The 14,776-nt window shown below is 36.2% G+C and overlaps 1 protein-coding gene across 11 annotated transcripts in view; it reads right to left on the bottom strand.

Moving 5' to 3' along the window:
- SLC4A10 (solute carrier family 4 member 10) overlaps nucleotides 1–14,776 on the bottom strand; it is a 159,270-nt gene that overhangs the window by 30,731 nt on the left and 113,763 nt on the right. For 10 of the 11 annotated variants that reach the window (XR_008450310.1, XM_054069417.1, XM_054069418.1 and 7 more), the window contains 8 exons: nucleotides 14,129–14,220; nucleotides 9,594–9,751; nucleotides 8,592–8,679; nucleotides 7,938–8,084; nucleotides 7,256–7,356; nucleotides 5,722–5,896; nucleotides 5,420–5,553; nucleotides 3,900–4,145 (listed from right to left, as the gene is read on the bottom strand). Coding sequence is in view for 10 of the 11 variants with exons in the window: in XM_054069417.1 (XP_053925392.1) it covers nucleotides 3,900–4,145; nucleotides 5,420–5,553; nucleotides 5,722–5,896; nucleotides 7,256–7,356; nucleotides 7,938–8,084; nucleotides 8,592–8,679; nucleotides 9,594–9,751; nucleotides 14,129–14,220 (1,141 nt within the window). In the remaining variant the exon portion in view is untranslated. The remainder of the gene's footprint in view (nucleotides 1–3,899; nucleotides 4,146–5,419; nucleotides 5,554–5,721; nucleotides 5,897–7,255; nucleotides 7,357–7,937; nucleotides 8,085–8,591; nucleotides 8,680–9,593; nucleotides 9,752–14,128; nucleotides 14,221–14,776) is intronic. The other variant, XM_009555521.2, reaches the window with a different exon arrangement.

Raw genomic sequence — 14,776 nt, 5'->3', positions numbered from 1 at the left:
TGTAATAAAGGAAACAAGTAAAAAGTGCATTAGGACTAGTTCTACATTAATTAGATCATGCAACAAAAGATATTGTTATATTTGTGAGATAGAATTATGTAACAAACTCCAACTCATATTTTCTACCTAAAATGGTAAAATGGTAAATACAATTTTTAAGAGGTCTTTTGGAAGGACTTTCAGCCAATTTTCAAATATTTTAGTCTGCCTGATTTAAAAACAAAACAATCTCAACTGTTCTTAATGTTTTTTCAATACTCTTTTAAGGCTTGTTATGGCACATACTAGTAAAGACTCCAGTACTCTTAAATATAAAGTAGAGATGCATGCAGTACAGTCTTTTACTTCAAACTCCTGCAACATAGATTGTTTATGACAGAATTCAAATCCACCCAAAATAAAGAATGGGTTTTCTTTCTCACTTGAAATATGGTTCCAATCTGGTTGAAATACCAACCATTTAAAATAACTATTTTTTTTGTCTTTCTTGTACTCCAAAGGACAGGACTAAAAGCATGCAAATGACTTCTCCTGGGTCCAGCTCATGTCTTCACTAGGGCAAAGGCAATAGTACTAGGATGTAGACAGACATCCAAGGAAAAGAGAAGAGGGTTGGGCAACATACAATGTCCCGAGCTATTTATCATCAGTATTTTGAGTGAGCAAAGGTCAGAATACTGAAAAAACAGAAATTTTACAGTATAACCTGAGTTTTCTAACACTAAATTGCAAATTCAAGACAAAGTTTTACATAAGCTTTGTCTGAGCATTCAAAGAGAAATGAGTTGCTCAACCTTTTGAAGTTCAGCCATTCTAATTAAGGAACTGCCAAGGCTTTACTAACAATTAAAAACTTGTCTTTAAAATCCCCAAAGAGGAAAATGCAAACAGCTGTTTTAATTAGCAAAACAGCAGATACTAATTAGCTTCTGTAACATTGTATACTGGTCCTTTAAGGACAGGACCAGTTTCAGCCCAAGTTTGTTACCCACTTAAACTACGAGTAGAAGGACTGGAGTCAGATGCTGCAGAAAAAGCTTCTAATTCCTTCTGAAAGCAATATTTCCCAATTTAAGTCACACAGAAATGAGATGTATATTTCAAGTAAGCTTCTATGTTTATTTGTCTTCAAGTTTCTGATCTTTCTGGAACTGAGACAGATACAGACATTTGAGCAGGGACTGAAGGTTACTTGAAATGTCTTGTCTTGCGATGATCCCATGGGAATGAAAATTCTGATGCCTTCACGTTCTGGGCAAATGCCCGCCATGTCTGGATGAAGTAATATGTGCATATCTGCAGAGCAAACCCATGGAGTTCCAGTTGCACCAACCCTGCTGTGAAAGCACTGGTCATTTGGGCAGCTGATGTAGAGTTGCTCCAACAGAGCATATCTTTCCATTCTCCCAAGAGAAACTCAGATGAAGGATAAAAGAGGGATGAGTACTGAAGAGGCTGGAATTACCGCTTTAGAGCACAGATCTTCGGAATCTGTAGATGTGCTCTTACAGGACAATCAATAAGCATTCTGGCATTTCCAACAATCAGTTTTAAGGTTAATAAAGGTAAGCCACATCCCGTAAGAGCTACGCTGCCTATAACTATGTTCACAGACAGTCATTTTGGTATTAGTGGGGTCACTCATCATGGTCATGATATCAATAATAAACAGGATATTGCTGCAGGTAGAAAATACAACATAAATGCTGAAAGTGAAATGTAATTCAAGAGTCTAAAAGTCAATTTGTATGAACTATCTACATAGAGTGAAAGAACATAGATATGCCAATATAGGTACGAAATGATAACCACATAAATAACTACAAAGGTATTATATCAAATAATTTTGACAGCCATATATGTGTTTGAAACTACCAGGCAGTGGTCAAACCTTTCTTTTAAACATGTGGAAGACACCTGTCCTTCAGGAATTGTGTTTGGGAAATCTAAAACAGCAGTGCTGGTATTTCAACTCTGTAGGACACAACAGGTTAATAGCTGGAACTGGAAGATGACGATTGCTGCTCTTTTACCATTCTGTGTGCTCTGCACATTCTACGTTCAATGAAGACAGTTACCAAGGGCAGGCAGTGAGTAAACAACACTCTTGAAAAAATCAATTTGGCATTCTGATTAATGAATGGAATTTTAAATAAAACCAAAAGCATTTCTTTGTGAACATAAAGACCATGATGATAAAACACTTTCATAAAATACAGAGATACGTATCACTGCACCCCTATACAAGCAAGAATGTTACCTTATTTCTCTGAAATCTCAAGCAATACCACAGGATTCAGCTAACCATGAATAAAGCTAGCTACCCAGAAGTCCATATTTCTATTTGTTTCTGGGTTTCATTACATATTTTAACATCTCAGCTCCGCCTACTAAATGGTTTCTGAATAATTTTTTGTCTTTGTATAGTACTTCAATATCCATTTTTCAAAACCGTATGATAACATCACATTTCCTTTCTCTTTGGGATGACTACTTTGAAGCGGTGAAAGAAAAAAAATCCACAAACACTGTGCTACATGAGGCTCTATTTAGAGAAAAACACCAACTTCACTGAAGTTAAATAAGACCAGGATATAACCTCAATTGCATGGATGATCTATTCTTGATGTTTATTGCTTTCTCTTCAAATCAATACTCCTTTTCCTACTGATTAAACTATTAAAAAGCAATGATATTTTTTTCAGCATGAGAGAGTGTGTCACAGCAGAACTACAGTTGCTATAATTTAACTTGTTCTGTGCATTAAGGTTTATAACACACATTCAGATTCGGAATTTGCTGTTTTTCTAGTGACAACATATACAAAGCTCAAATGTTTTCTCTGTTGCTGTGCTTTGTTTTTCCCAGCTTCAAATGCAAATGAGACATTTGGTTGACACTCCTGTTTTTCCAGGGAACAGAAGATGAGGCAGTGTGCAAGCATTGTTCCTTTTGGGCCCCACCCTGCTCATGCAGAGGATTCAAATAGGTTCAGTGGAATAATAAAGATGTTTCAGCAGAAGGCCCTCCAAAAATGCTTTTTAATGACATTTTAGTTCCTGAGGCGACCAGGCTTAATTCAATTGGCCTCAGGGCAGAGATATTGTCCTTTACGAGAAGAACATTTTTGGTCTCATATCACAGAAACGACTCTATGAATTTTTACTTCTAATTGAAACTATATTGACTAAAGCCATTCACTTTTTTATTCCCCAAGTACATACTACCTGTCAAAACTCCACAATAAAGTAAAGGTGCTTAATTTGAGTCGTATTAGAAATCTTCCTAGTAAGAACAAATTGATTATGACAAAAATCAATCACCACTGAGAAGAACCTAACAATTCCAAATCCACTTCAGTTCCTGGAGCTTGAACCTTAAGTGTCATAGCGATTAAGATAAAGGAGGTAATCAAATTATATCCTTTTTAGACAGGACAATATTTCAATTCTGGGAAAAAAAACCCCAATAGATAAATATGATATAAAAATGTTGCCTGAACACCCAATAAAATATTATAAATCATCAGTACAAGGTTACAGTAAGAGATCATTGAATTATACCTCATTAATTAAAAATGTAAATGAACACCTAAAGCTGAGTTTTCCCCAGGCCCTACTTTTTATTGTAGGACTTCAAAGTTGCACGTGTGTAAGCTTTTCCAAACACCAAATCAAGATAATTTTTAGTTACCTTAAGTAAATGTGTACTGCTTGTACACACATCTCCAGTAACTACTACTTCTATATGCCACTTTCACACCTAACCCAATAGCTTCCACGTGTTAAGTTTGCAGCTACTGCAAATTTTTCCTGCTGTGCACTGGCCTGTGTTCCTCACAGAGAAAATGTATCCTATGAACAAAAAAAACCAGGATTAACAGAAGAAATCTTACTTACGAGTACTTTGTCAGCAGATCCAAATCGTTATGCATGTTGATTGGATATGTCTCACTGAGATGAAACAGCTTCTCTAAGGCCTCATAAATGAAAATTATGCAGATGAGCGAAGCAAAAGCTTCTTCAGTAAACCGGGTAATGTAGCAGACTAGGGAGCTTGCATCAGTTGCAACAAGGATGATGCACAGGATTGCAGTCCACAGTCCAATGCTGGCTCTCAGAGAAAGGTACGACAACCCATACTCTCTAAAAAAAAAAAGAAACAAATAAACATTTTATCTTTTGTCCAGCCACAGTAAATACAAAAAGGCAGCTCCAAAATTTCTTTTGCCTAGGGATGTGTGATTCTGTGGACAACCTGAATCATAACTTATTTACCTTTCGTGAACTGAAAATACCGAAATACTGTCAAGTCACCTCGTTACCCTAGGTCTCCTCCCTATTAAAAAGACATACAGCGCTATCTCTATCAAACTGAGTGAGCAGCTTTGAAAGTAGTCACACACATGAAGGTCTACTCACTTTTTATCCCATACCTTCCTTGTGAACAGCCAAAACCTGCCAAGTTCTTCTTAAGCTGCAAAAATAGCTTTTGTAACAACTTTCATCAAAATCCTATATGCTTATTGCATATGATAAAAGAGCTCCAAACACGCTGGGTGACATTATCACAGAGAACTGAAAGGTCTACCTGAGGGTGATAAAAGCTTTTGGGGTGCTAGGCAGGGTCTCCTACTCTGTTGTTCAGGAGGTTCAGGAAGATCTTGATGTAGATCAAGATCTCCATCACAACAACAAAGCAGAAAAGCAGAGAGGATCGCAGAGAAGCATGATGGTTGCCAAGATGTAGACATAATTTTTATCCACACTATGGCACAGGTATGTCATGCATAACACATTAACATAATCTCTTTGAGCAACCTGGTCTTGTGAAAGATGTCTCTGCCCATGTCGAGGGTTGGGGGGTGGAACTAGATGACGTTTAAGGTCCCTTCCAAACTAAACCATTCCATGATTCTATAAATGTTGGGATATGTTTTTCTGCATGATGCTTCACCCCTTGTCTTCGGGTGAGGCAAGGACTTGGTCTATAGTAGTGGCTATTGAAAGATGGCACCACTGCCACTTGCACTTGCTTCCTCAGTGAGAAGTAATACCTTTTGCATGAGTTAGGGACAAGATAAACCACAGATTTAAATATATGGTTTTGGAGTAGAAAATGATATGATACCAAAAAAAAAATGGATGTTGTTTGAAGAACAACAAAAAATGGGGATGTTGTTTGAAAAAACAAACAAAAAAAAACCACCAAACCCAACAACAATAATAAACTCCCATTGACCTTTCTGCATTACCACCAATCTCAGTCATCGCATAATTTTCAGACTCTGAAAGCCTAAGCACAGTACTCCAAAACAAACTGTTGATCTCATTCTGAAGGTGTTGCAACTCTGGGGTCAGTGGCTCTACTTTTACCTAACAACACCTGAACGATGATGCATATCGTGATCTTCACTTACTTGCAAAATTTGAATAAGATCTTCTCAAACACTAAAACTGGTCCTGTGCTGCCAAGTATAGTGAGAGGCTGTCCTCCAAAGAGAGAGTAGGCAATTCCAGTCATGGATGCTCCAAACAGCGATTCTATTGCACTCTGAATATAATATAGAGAGAAGTGTCCATAAATTTTCAAACAGTTTCTTTTTGTAATGTCTTAGTCTGTAGTCTTCTAAACACCAATTCATGCAACAGTAAGAAGAAAACACTAATCACAAACCTAGAAATGTAAGTTTGTTTTTAAAAGTTCAGATTTAACACATACTATACGACCTTCAGTTGCTTCTCCCAGCAGACCACCAAACGTGATGACAGGAGACATGCAAGCACAGTAGAGAAACAAAAATGATGCCAGACACTGAAGACTGAGAGCATCCCTGAAGTCACTCCAGAAGAAGGGAGCTTTTCTTTTTATATCTAAAATCAATCCTCCAAAAAATCTAAAAAAAATAGAAAAGATGAAATTAACGAAAAAAGTATACCAAACTTTCTTCCATGGTACCGCTTTAGATATATCAAAGAGAAGCTACCAATCCTTGATCAAACAACACATAGTCTTATAATTCATCCTTCCCAGAAAAAGGTTTCTGGGAACCCTGCCTTCATAACTTTAATCTGGATATTGTGTTTTTAAAACAAACTAATTTGCATGTTTCTTTTATAAAATCTTCGTCTAATCATCCAGACCCAAAACTTCTGAACAGTTGTTAGCTCCCACACATAAAACCTATTATTTATTATGTGAAATAATTCTTTACATTTGTTTAAAGAGAGAGCTACCAGAGTGCACATTTGCCCACACATCTACATATAGAGCTTCACACTCTTTATTTGAGAACTTGTTCCTAAATATACTTGGTGACAGAATTAAATGTAGGCCACAATTTTCCAAGGACAAGAACTGCCATCTTTTGCCATTTACACTATGTTAAATATAATCAGATATTTAGGAACAGATGCTCCCTTACAATATCTGATACAGTTAAAGTCCCCACAATACTCTTTTTCTCACAGGTGGGTGGTTAAGAGGTCGACAACGTTGCTGGGCTAAAGAGGAAAACAAAATGCCACCATCTCCTAAATACTAGAAAGATCCTTTGAGCGAACAATTATCAAGTTCAGAAGTGAGAGAATGGCTTACCACCAGACTGGTCATCGTCTCCTCTGCCCCACTGCGTATATCAACACTGCAGCTGAACCGTTAGCCTTATGCAGGTAGGAGTAATGTTTAAATGTGAAGATGCAGCAAGGTAAAAGAAAGTCTGTCACACAACTACACTGCTCTAAGGCAACCATGGACAGCTGATGCACTCACACCACACCATATTAGATGAGAGCATATAAGTATCCCTTGAGCAAATTCTTCCTGCCAATGTGTCTACATTGCTGCCACTGTGGTAATCACAGCATTGTGTACCAGGACATACCATGGCTTACTGGGGTAAGAAAGCAATGCTTGAGCTGCTAAACACAGAAACTTCAACTACAAAATAGTTGTAAGCATTCAAAATAAATACACGCCACTCTTCCTTTGTGCTGTGCAAAAATAAGAAACATAAATCAAGTTTAAAGGAGGTCTGACCTTCATAAATCACAGAAAAAGAAGCTTCCAACAAATACAATGTGAAAACTCAAAACCTCTTGCCTTCTTTCTTTGTGGTAAGCAAATCAGGAAAAATGCCTGAAACAAATCATATACCAAGCCAGTCATTTTGAAAACCCTGAGAACCAGACCACCACGATTCCTTCGGATGTGCATCACTTAGAATACCTAAGATTTTGCATATGTTTTCACTAACTTTCCAGTCCGTTGCAATTCTGGTCCAGAGTGTCCTCCAGGTTGTTCTGCATCCCCATGGGCTGCGGTTCCATTTGGCACTCCTGGGATCTTTCGCTTCTCCTACCAGAAGAAAAACATACTTTCATGCGTCTCAGCAACCAAAACATAATTTCAGCAGAGGAAATAGGCACTGAGGTTTGAAAGAGTAACATGTAAATTTTACTGTAAGATTCATCAACGTAACCTTTTCATAAGTTATACAGGAGTTCTGTAATGGGAAATAGTGGAAGGAATTGTGGTCCAAGAAATTTAAAGAACTGATCACAGAAAACCTTGTATCAAAAAGCATTTTAAAGAGTAGCAAACCAGGGATGCAATAAGCTTAGAAGAAAAGCAAACCATGGCTTTTCAGAATAATCAAAGATGGTTATAATCAACTACCCCTGAATTTAAGATCTTTACATACAACTATCTGTCTTTATTCAGGAAAGAGCTAGTATTGAACTACACAAAATGTCATCGCTATACTATATGCTTACAAGACAAGGGTTCTCTTAAAGCAAATCAACCAAAGAAAAAAGAAAGCATGCAAACTGTCTATACAATGACCCTGTTAAATGCTAAATTAACAAGACTTAATTCTACCTAGCAAAAAATTCATCACAATGTTTTAAAATGTCTGAATTTTACAGTGTACAAACCTGAGAAGGAACATTTTTAGGTGGTTCTATTCGAATTGTTGGGTCCCACTCTCCAGGAGGGAGAACAGTAACTTGATCAAGAAACTCATCAATTCCAGACACCAAGTCATTACGGTCTTTTGCTTTGTAAGCTACATCATGGAATACCTGTGAAAAATTAGAGAAGCGTATGCAGGAGGAAAAAGAGACAAGAAAAGGAATACTATTGTGACATTTTTCACCAGGGTCCCTTCCCTCTGAAACAGAACATGCTTCATGCAGTTCCCACCAAACAACCTCAGCTTCAGGTGACTAGAGTTTCTGGTATGTAGTTTTCATAGAAGCTCTTGCTGCTATGGAAAAACATCCTTATGGGTGCTAAATGTTATAGAGATTTTACAGCTTAAAACACAATTAATTCCACTGGAAAATAACTGTGTAAAATGGAATCTTCTTAGTGAAAATATCCTTGCATGGGCATATTGCTTCTCATTTTAACTCCTTATGCAGCATAATTTGGGCTGTTACAGGACCATGAAATGAACCAGAATGCTATTTGTACGTCAGCAGGATAATCAGCCACATTTCACGTGGATGATTCCACATTGGAGATTCCCTACTACACCTCTTCAGTTAGTACAAAATGACTAAAGACAAGCCATAAATAAAAAATACCTCATCTGTCATAAGCGTTGCAATTGATCTTCCAATCTCATGGTATTGTTGTCCTTTACCTAGTGGTCCAAGAAGAATAAACAAAAACCTGCAAATGAAAGATAAATTAAAAAATTGTAAAGGATAGATGGTTGAAGGTAACTATACATACTACAGAAATACTTAAAAATTGGACTAGAAGAACCTCTAAGAAAATATTTATATATAATCTGCCTCAAGATCCTCACACATGCATTTAAACATGAAGCTCTGGTTAGAAAAAATGTGAAAAAGACTTCCAAAAATACATTGTAAGCTTTACCACCAGACTTAATTGAGACTGTCAAAACCTGCTTACATAACAAACTTTATCTTGCATAATAAAAATATGCAATTATAATCTAGGTATAGAATACATTAACGTTAATTTATTTAATTCTATTAATTCAAGAGAATCAACTATTTTATGGTAGTAATAGCATTATTGCAATATTGGGGAAGTTAAATAACCCTAAATAAAACCAATTTTTAAATCATTATTACTCCCATTAAGGCTCTAGACTTTCAGAAGAGCATGATATTTACAGCATGTTCTTCATCCATTCACTATGCCTTGTCAATCAAATTACATAGCTGGGTTTTTTTCCCCTTTATTCAATCCTTCATTATACAACACCACACAAGCAGTTTCAGTTCCAGATGAAATATCCTAAGAAGTTAAATATGTCATCCTAGTATTTCATCTATAGTATTACCTGTTTGTATAGGATAAACTGTGAGTTGTGACCTAACATGCTGTCATTTCTCCTGCTGCAAAGAATGATTATCTGCACACAGAAATAGCATTTTTCTGAATATACTCATACATCATTTAAAGGATGCGTGGAAAGATGTCTCTAAGACATGTCTTTGTTAAAGAAAGAACCAAATTCCTAACGTGATAAGTGACAAAGATGAAGGTCACATCACCCTGCCTCCACAAGGTACTCAGAAAAACGTGATCAGAAATACATCCAACTGTACCTTGTTGGAATCGGAACTTCAGCTAGTCCTGTAAGCAGCACCGCAGGAGATAACCTAACAAAAGCAACAACTGCACGGTCCAAGAACTCTAGTTCACCAACTAAGATGTTTGATGCTTCAGCTCCAGGTGGTATCTTTTTCATGAAGTGTAGGTCAACCTGGGAGAAGCATAGTAAATTACAACCCAAGAGCTATTCACAGGGATTTTTTTCCCCTGATTTGTCAGCAGAGACTTTTTGGTCACTGAACTATAATTTTCATTATTTCAATTATACAGTTTCTACTATTCTTGTCTGTTGAACATTTTATTTAAACAAAAACGTTTCTCAAAACCAAACAACTGGTCTTTCATTATTTGACTAATCTTTACCGGAAATAATGTACTGTAGAATTAATTTATAAAGACAACAAACCACATTCACAATATTGTTAAGAATATGGTATTAATTGCCTAGTAAAACTTTTCATCAGTAATCACAGCAGCATCAATAATTCATAACAAAATCAATAAGTCATAACAGTAGAAGAAAAGAAAACACCTAAATTGTCCATAAGTAGTAATTCTGGAAATCATTAATTCATACTTCATAGCTGCTGTATTATAATCCTAATGAGAAGAACAGGTTCCACTCTACATCCTTCTACTATTCCAAAAAATATGTATACTTGTTTTCGGATTTAATTGGAAGACAGTTGCCCTTCTGCTAAAAATAACAGAAAATAAGCTATGACCATGACTTTCTCAAGAGTAAGCTGAAAGATCAAAGCACAATAAACGCTTTGGAGTTTTAAGGCAGTGATGTTGACTTTTGTGGGGATAGTATAAATAGAGAAAACAGCTTCATCGTGACATTGCTATATAAGTTCGAGACCTAGAAATGTGTTCATTTGTATTTATTTCCTCAGTATCAGCCTAGACTTTACCCTGTAACAAATTTTGACATGGAGTAATAGATTATATGATGTATGTTTGATTTGATTATGCACCAGTATTGTCTACACTTCAAAATGCATGAATTTTGTCATTTGCTTTCCTCTTATTAATCTAAACACAACAACAGCAATCAAATCCAATATAAACTGTTAAAGTGGACCATTTTAATGTCTATCTTACAGCCATCTGTCAGTACTAGTCTGCATAGTTTTTGGTAATATTTAGAAAATTGTTTTCTTGCAAATGGCTCTGGCACTAAATCAGAATTCAGATTTAACAGTTGCCTGTGTACTGAAATCTTATTTCACTGAGACTATAAAGAGATGTCCAACGCTACTCTAAGCTAACCTAGAAAGATGACCAAACACCTCACGAAGTTAAACAAGCATCAAATCAACCTGGAGGTTGGAGACCAAGTACTTTTTCAAGGTAAATGATCAGTGAGGTAAATTCTATTCCCCACTCAAATCACAAAATAATCTTCAGGGTTAAATACAAAACTCAAACAGATTCACTTTGCACCTAATTTTTGTGTCACAGGTTCATTTATAGTTGAGGGAAAGGAAGTACTCTCTTAGGCACATCACAATGGGCATTCTGTACCAATTTTACCTTGTGAAGGGATTTAATGTTTCATAACTAATGTCTCATGTACAGCATGCTATAGTTGTCATCTTAAGGTCTCACTAATACACAGATTGCAGAAATAACATTCAAATCTGAAAGAAACATTCCATCCCCTGTATATCAGAAAGTATTTCCAAATATGTTTTCTGCACTGTTTATCAGCTCAAGATTCCACAATCTTTCAGGTAGTGAACAATGCCCCAGCTAAAAGGAAAGTAGTTGGCAGAGAAACATCAAACTGGCCAAATACTCACAAACCCTGTGTGTTGCTTCCAATACAAAACATAAAAGAGAGGGTCCTGGAGTGAATCTGGGGTAATGGCAGAAGTTAAATGCTTCATTTGACCTATCCATTATACATCTCTTATCCCAAGAGGTCTTTAGCTGGAACAGACCTCAAATGCCTCTTAATCGGCACCCTAACCTGAGCCACATTCATGACCTGGCACTGCACAGTCCCAGTAAGGTCTGATTAAACATAAAACTAAAAAACTAACATAGATGCCATTCCCCTCCAGGGCAACTCAAGAATTGAAAAGAGTGGCGGGAGCCTCCCCCAGAACCAAACACAAATTGACATGAAGGCAAACAGAAAATAGCCAAAGTCACTTCTTGGGAAAGCCATGACACAAATTAATCAAATTTATTTACAAAGAAGGCCAAACAGTATTCAAAAACAAGTCAATTATTTCACTTGGTATTTGAAAGACCAAACTCTGTCAATATGGGATGGGAGTTTAATCCAGAAATACTGTTTCCATGTGGAGCACAAGAGCGTTGCCATGAGAAAGGACACGGGTGCAGCCTCTTGACGCATTTCATATTTCAGGACAATTAGGGTTCCCTTCAGCCTCTGCCATAAGAAGCAGAAACCAGACAGACACAGTTGCTGAACTACCATCCCATCCCGCACAGATACAGGATAAAGCGGTGCTGTAACAGATCACCTCCATATCACCCCCAGAATAAAACGTCCTCATGGTGTCCCCAGAGGAACAAGAGTGACACATTTACAAGTACGAAAATCAGAAAATATCTCTCTATTTCTGTGCTACTGAAGTTAACATTCAAGGCAGCTTTTAGTGCTGTGCCTCACATTATTCATATACAGATACCAATACAATCAACACAGTCTCAGTGCTATATTCAGATTAAATCAGCTTTTTGAATCAACTCCAAAATCTGGAACATTAGACGTAGCCCAAGAGAGACAGATTAGCAAGGAGAGAATATGTGAGATGGTCAAAGGTGCTTTTTTGTAGAAGATAAATGAAATTAATATGTGGAACAAAATTAGAGCAAGAAATCACAATACTCAAGAGAAAATTAGTGTACTGTTCTACTTTCCTCTCAATATGTGCATATAATTCCAATTATAACCATTGGGAGTTATTGCAATAGTACATTTCAAGGGGAAATTGTACTTTACTTATGCGTCTTCGAAAGGATAAACAGATCTATTTAAAGGCAGTCAAAAGGATATTTAGATTACAATCTTCTACTGTGATTTCAAAAACTGTTCCTTTCATGTTCTGATATCCTCATTGGTATCTAATATGCTGAGGCTAGCCCAAAGATGACATGTGGATCTCTCTCAGGTCAGTTTAAATAGGAAGAGCTTTTTTGATCAGCAAAGCTGCAACACTACAAATATAGTGAGTGAAGGATCAAATGATGCAGCCTCCATCCTTGTTTAATGCAAACATCACGCAGCTAGATAATGGACAGGGATTTTGATCCAACAACACTCAAAGCAACTGCAGAAGCATGCAAGAAAAGCACTACTGAGAGTCACAGAGCTTCACCTCTGCACAGTTCAATTCTGAATAAAAAGCTTTATTTAAACTCAGTATCCTTTACAATATTTTACATCTTGATACTAGAACATTTGCCAAACAATTCATTTCATTTAACAATTTTAATATAAATATCAGGAAACCAAAATCATAATTGACTTTTTAAAGCATTACAGTCTTAACTTTAAATATTTTTAAAGTATTAGCATTAAATTTTTAATAACTTGTCACTGTTTATATATCTCCTTGCTACCTCTGTAGAAATGTGGTCCATAATACACCCCCAGTCAGTCTCCTTTCTTCTCACTGTGCTTGACAAAAATATCTGTTTCCTGTCTTTGTTTCAGCCATACACCATTCCTAGTCTGGCATGTTCAGTGAAGAATTCAAAAGGTCCAAATAGCTACTGCTGCTAGGAAATAAGTCTGGCACCAGATGGAGCAATCACATAACTCTACTTTTAGCTCAGCTGCACTAACATTAAGATTCAACAGACTCAAAGTGCTGTTCTTCAGAATTTTGGTTTAAATCACCTTTCTTCACTTATTCAACCTTTGTTGTATTAACGTGTCAGCTGAAGTCATCTGTCCCTGTCAGGTCTGTCATTTGTATCTAATGTGACAGTTTGTTTTAGCTACATACAGACTTCTTAAACAAATTAGGATTCTCCTTTACATTAAAGCTGAGAAGCTGTTTGCTTTTCTTTGCTATCTAACACTGAACTGTCATTGCAATCTCCACTACTGAACAGTTAACATCTTTTGTGAAGTGTACTGAAATATCTTGGCTTGCCAGAAGAATTAAGTTATAGGTTTACAGAAACACATTCTGTTTGAGACATCTGGAATCCACGAGTTCAGGTTATAAAAAGCGTAGTTTGCATTCATGCATTACTTCTACAAAAAGTAAAAATCTGAGAGGTAAATCTGAATTACAGGAATTCTGAATCACTTTTGTATGTGGACAATTTTCTGTTAATTTGTAAAAATTCCCACTACAAATATACACCTTTGATACTGTCAGGCAATAAATTTATCTATGTTCCAAAACCGTGATTTCCTGTTACCAGTAATTTTTCAAAAAATGAAAAATTCTTTATTGTTATACACAAACTGTGTTGCAGTGCACATGTAACTTTAACGCTGAAGTAAATCTCTTGACTGTCAGTGAACACTTACCTTGCTAAAGTCAACCGTGCTGTTTTCTCTGCTCACATCATTTTTGTTTTCATTACAGGCTGGAGCAGACTGTGGGGAAACAATCTGACCTGCTAAAAAAAGTACCATTATTACAGAACACTAACAATTACTTCTATAAATAAAGTAACATCTAATTAAATAGTTGTTAAAGAACTACACACATTTCATATCATACATATATGAAGCACATAAACATGGCATTTTAATTAAAGATTTATTTAGCATAACACATTCTCAAAAGACAGAACATTTATCACGTGCAGTCAGGAATGGGAGAACATAATTTAGAAAATGTGAAAGATACTCTTGAATATTGGAAGACAAACTTTCTATGCCAATTAAAGCTTACGACTTTTAAGATATTATTTTTGAGGAAAGTCCTGCGTTCATATAGTTTTGGAAGTAATTTGAGGTGCTGCCAATTTTGGGCAATATCCATCTACAAGAACGCTACTCACTGAATAAAACAAGATTACTAATTTTCATAAATTTACTTATGTGTATAAGAATGTCCTAATTATAACTACTACAAAACCCAGAAAAAAAGTGGGCTGCTATAAAAATAGTGGCATTGGAAACGAAGATGATTTAAAAACTCAGAACTGAACAATGTGATTGACATGTGTA

Source organism: Cuculus canorus, chromosome 6 (assembly GCF_017976375.1).
Source record: "Cuculus canorus isolate bCucCan1 chromosome 6, bCucCan1.pri, whole genome shotgun sequence".
Classification (NCBI taxonomy): domain Eukaryota; kingdom Metazoa; phylum Chordata; class Aves; order Cuculiformes; family Cuculidae; genus Cuculus; species Cuculus canorus.
Note: the sequence above shows the minus strand (reverse complement) of the source record. Positions and strands in the feature narration are given on the sequence as shown.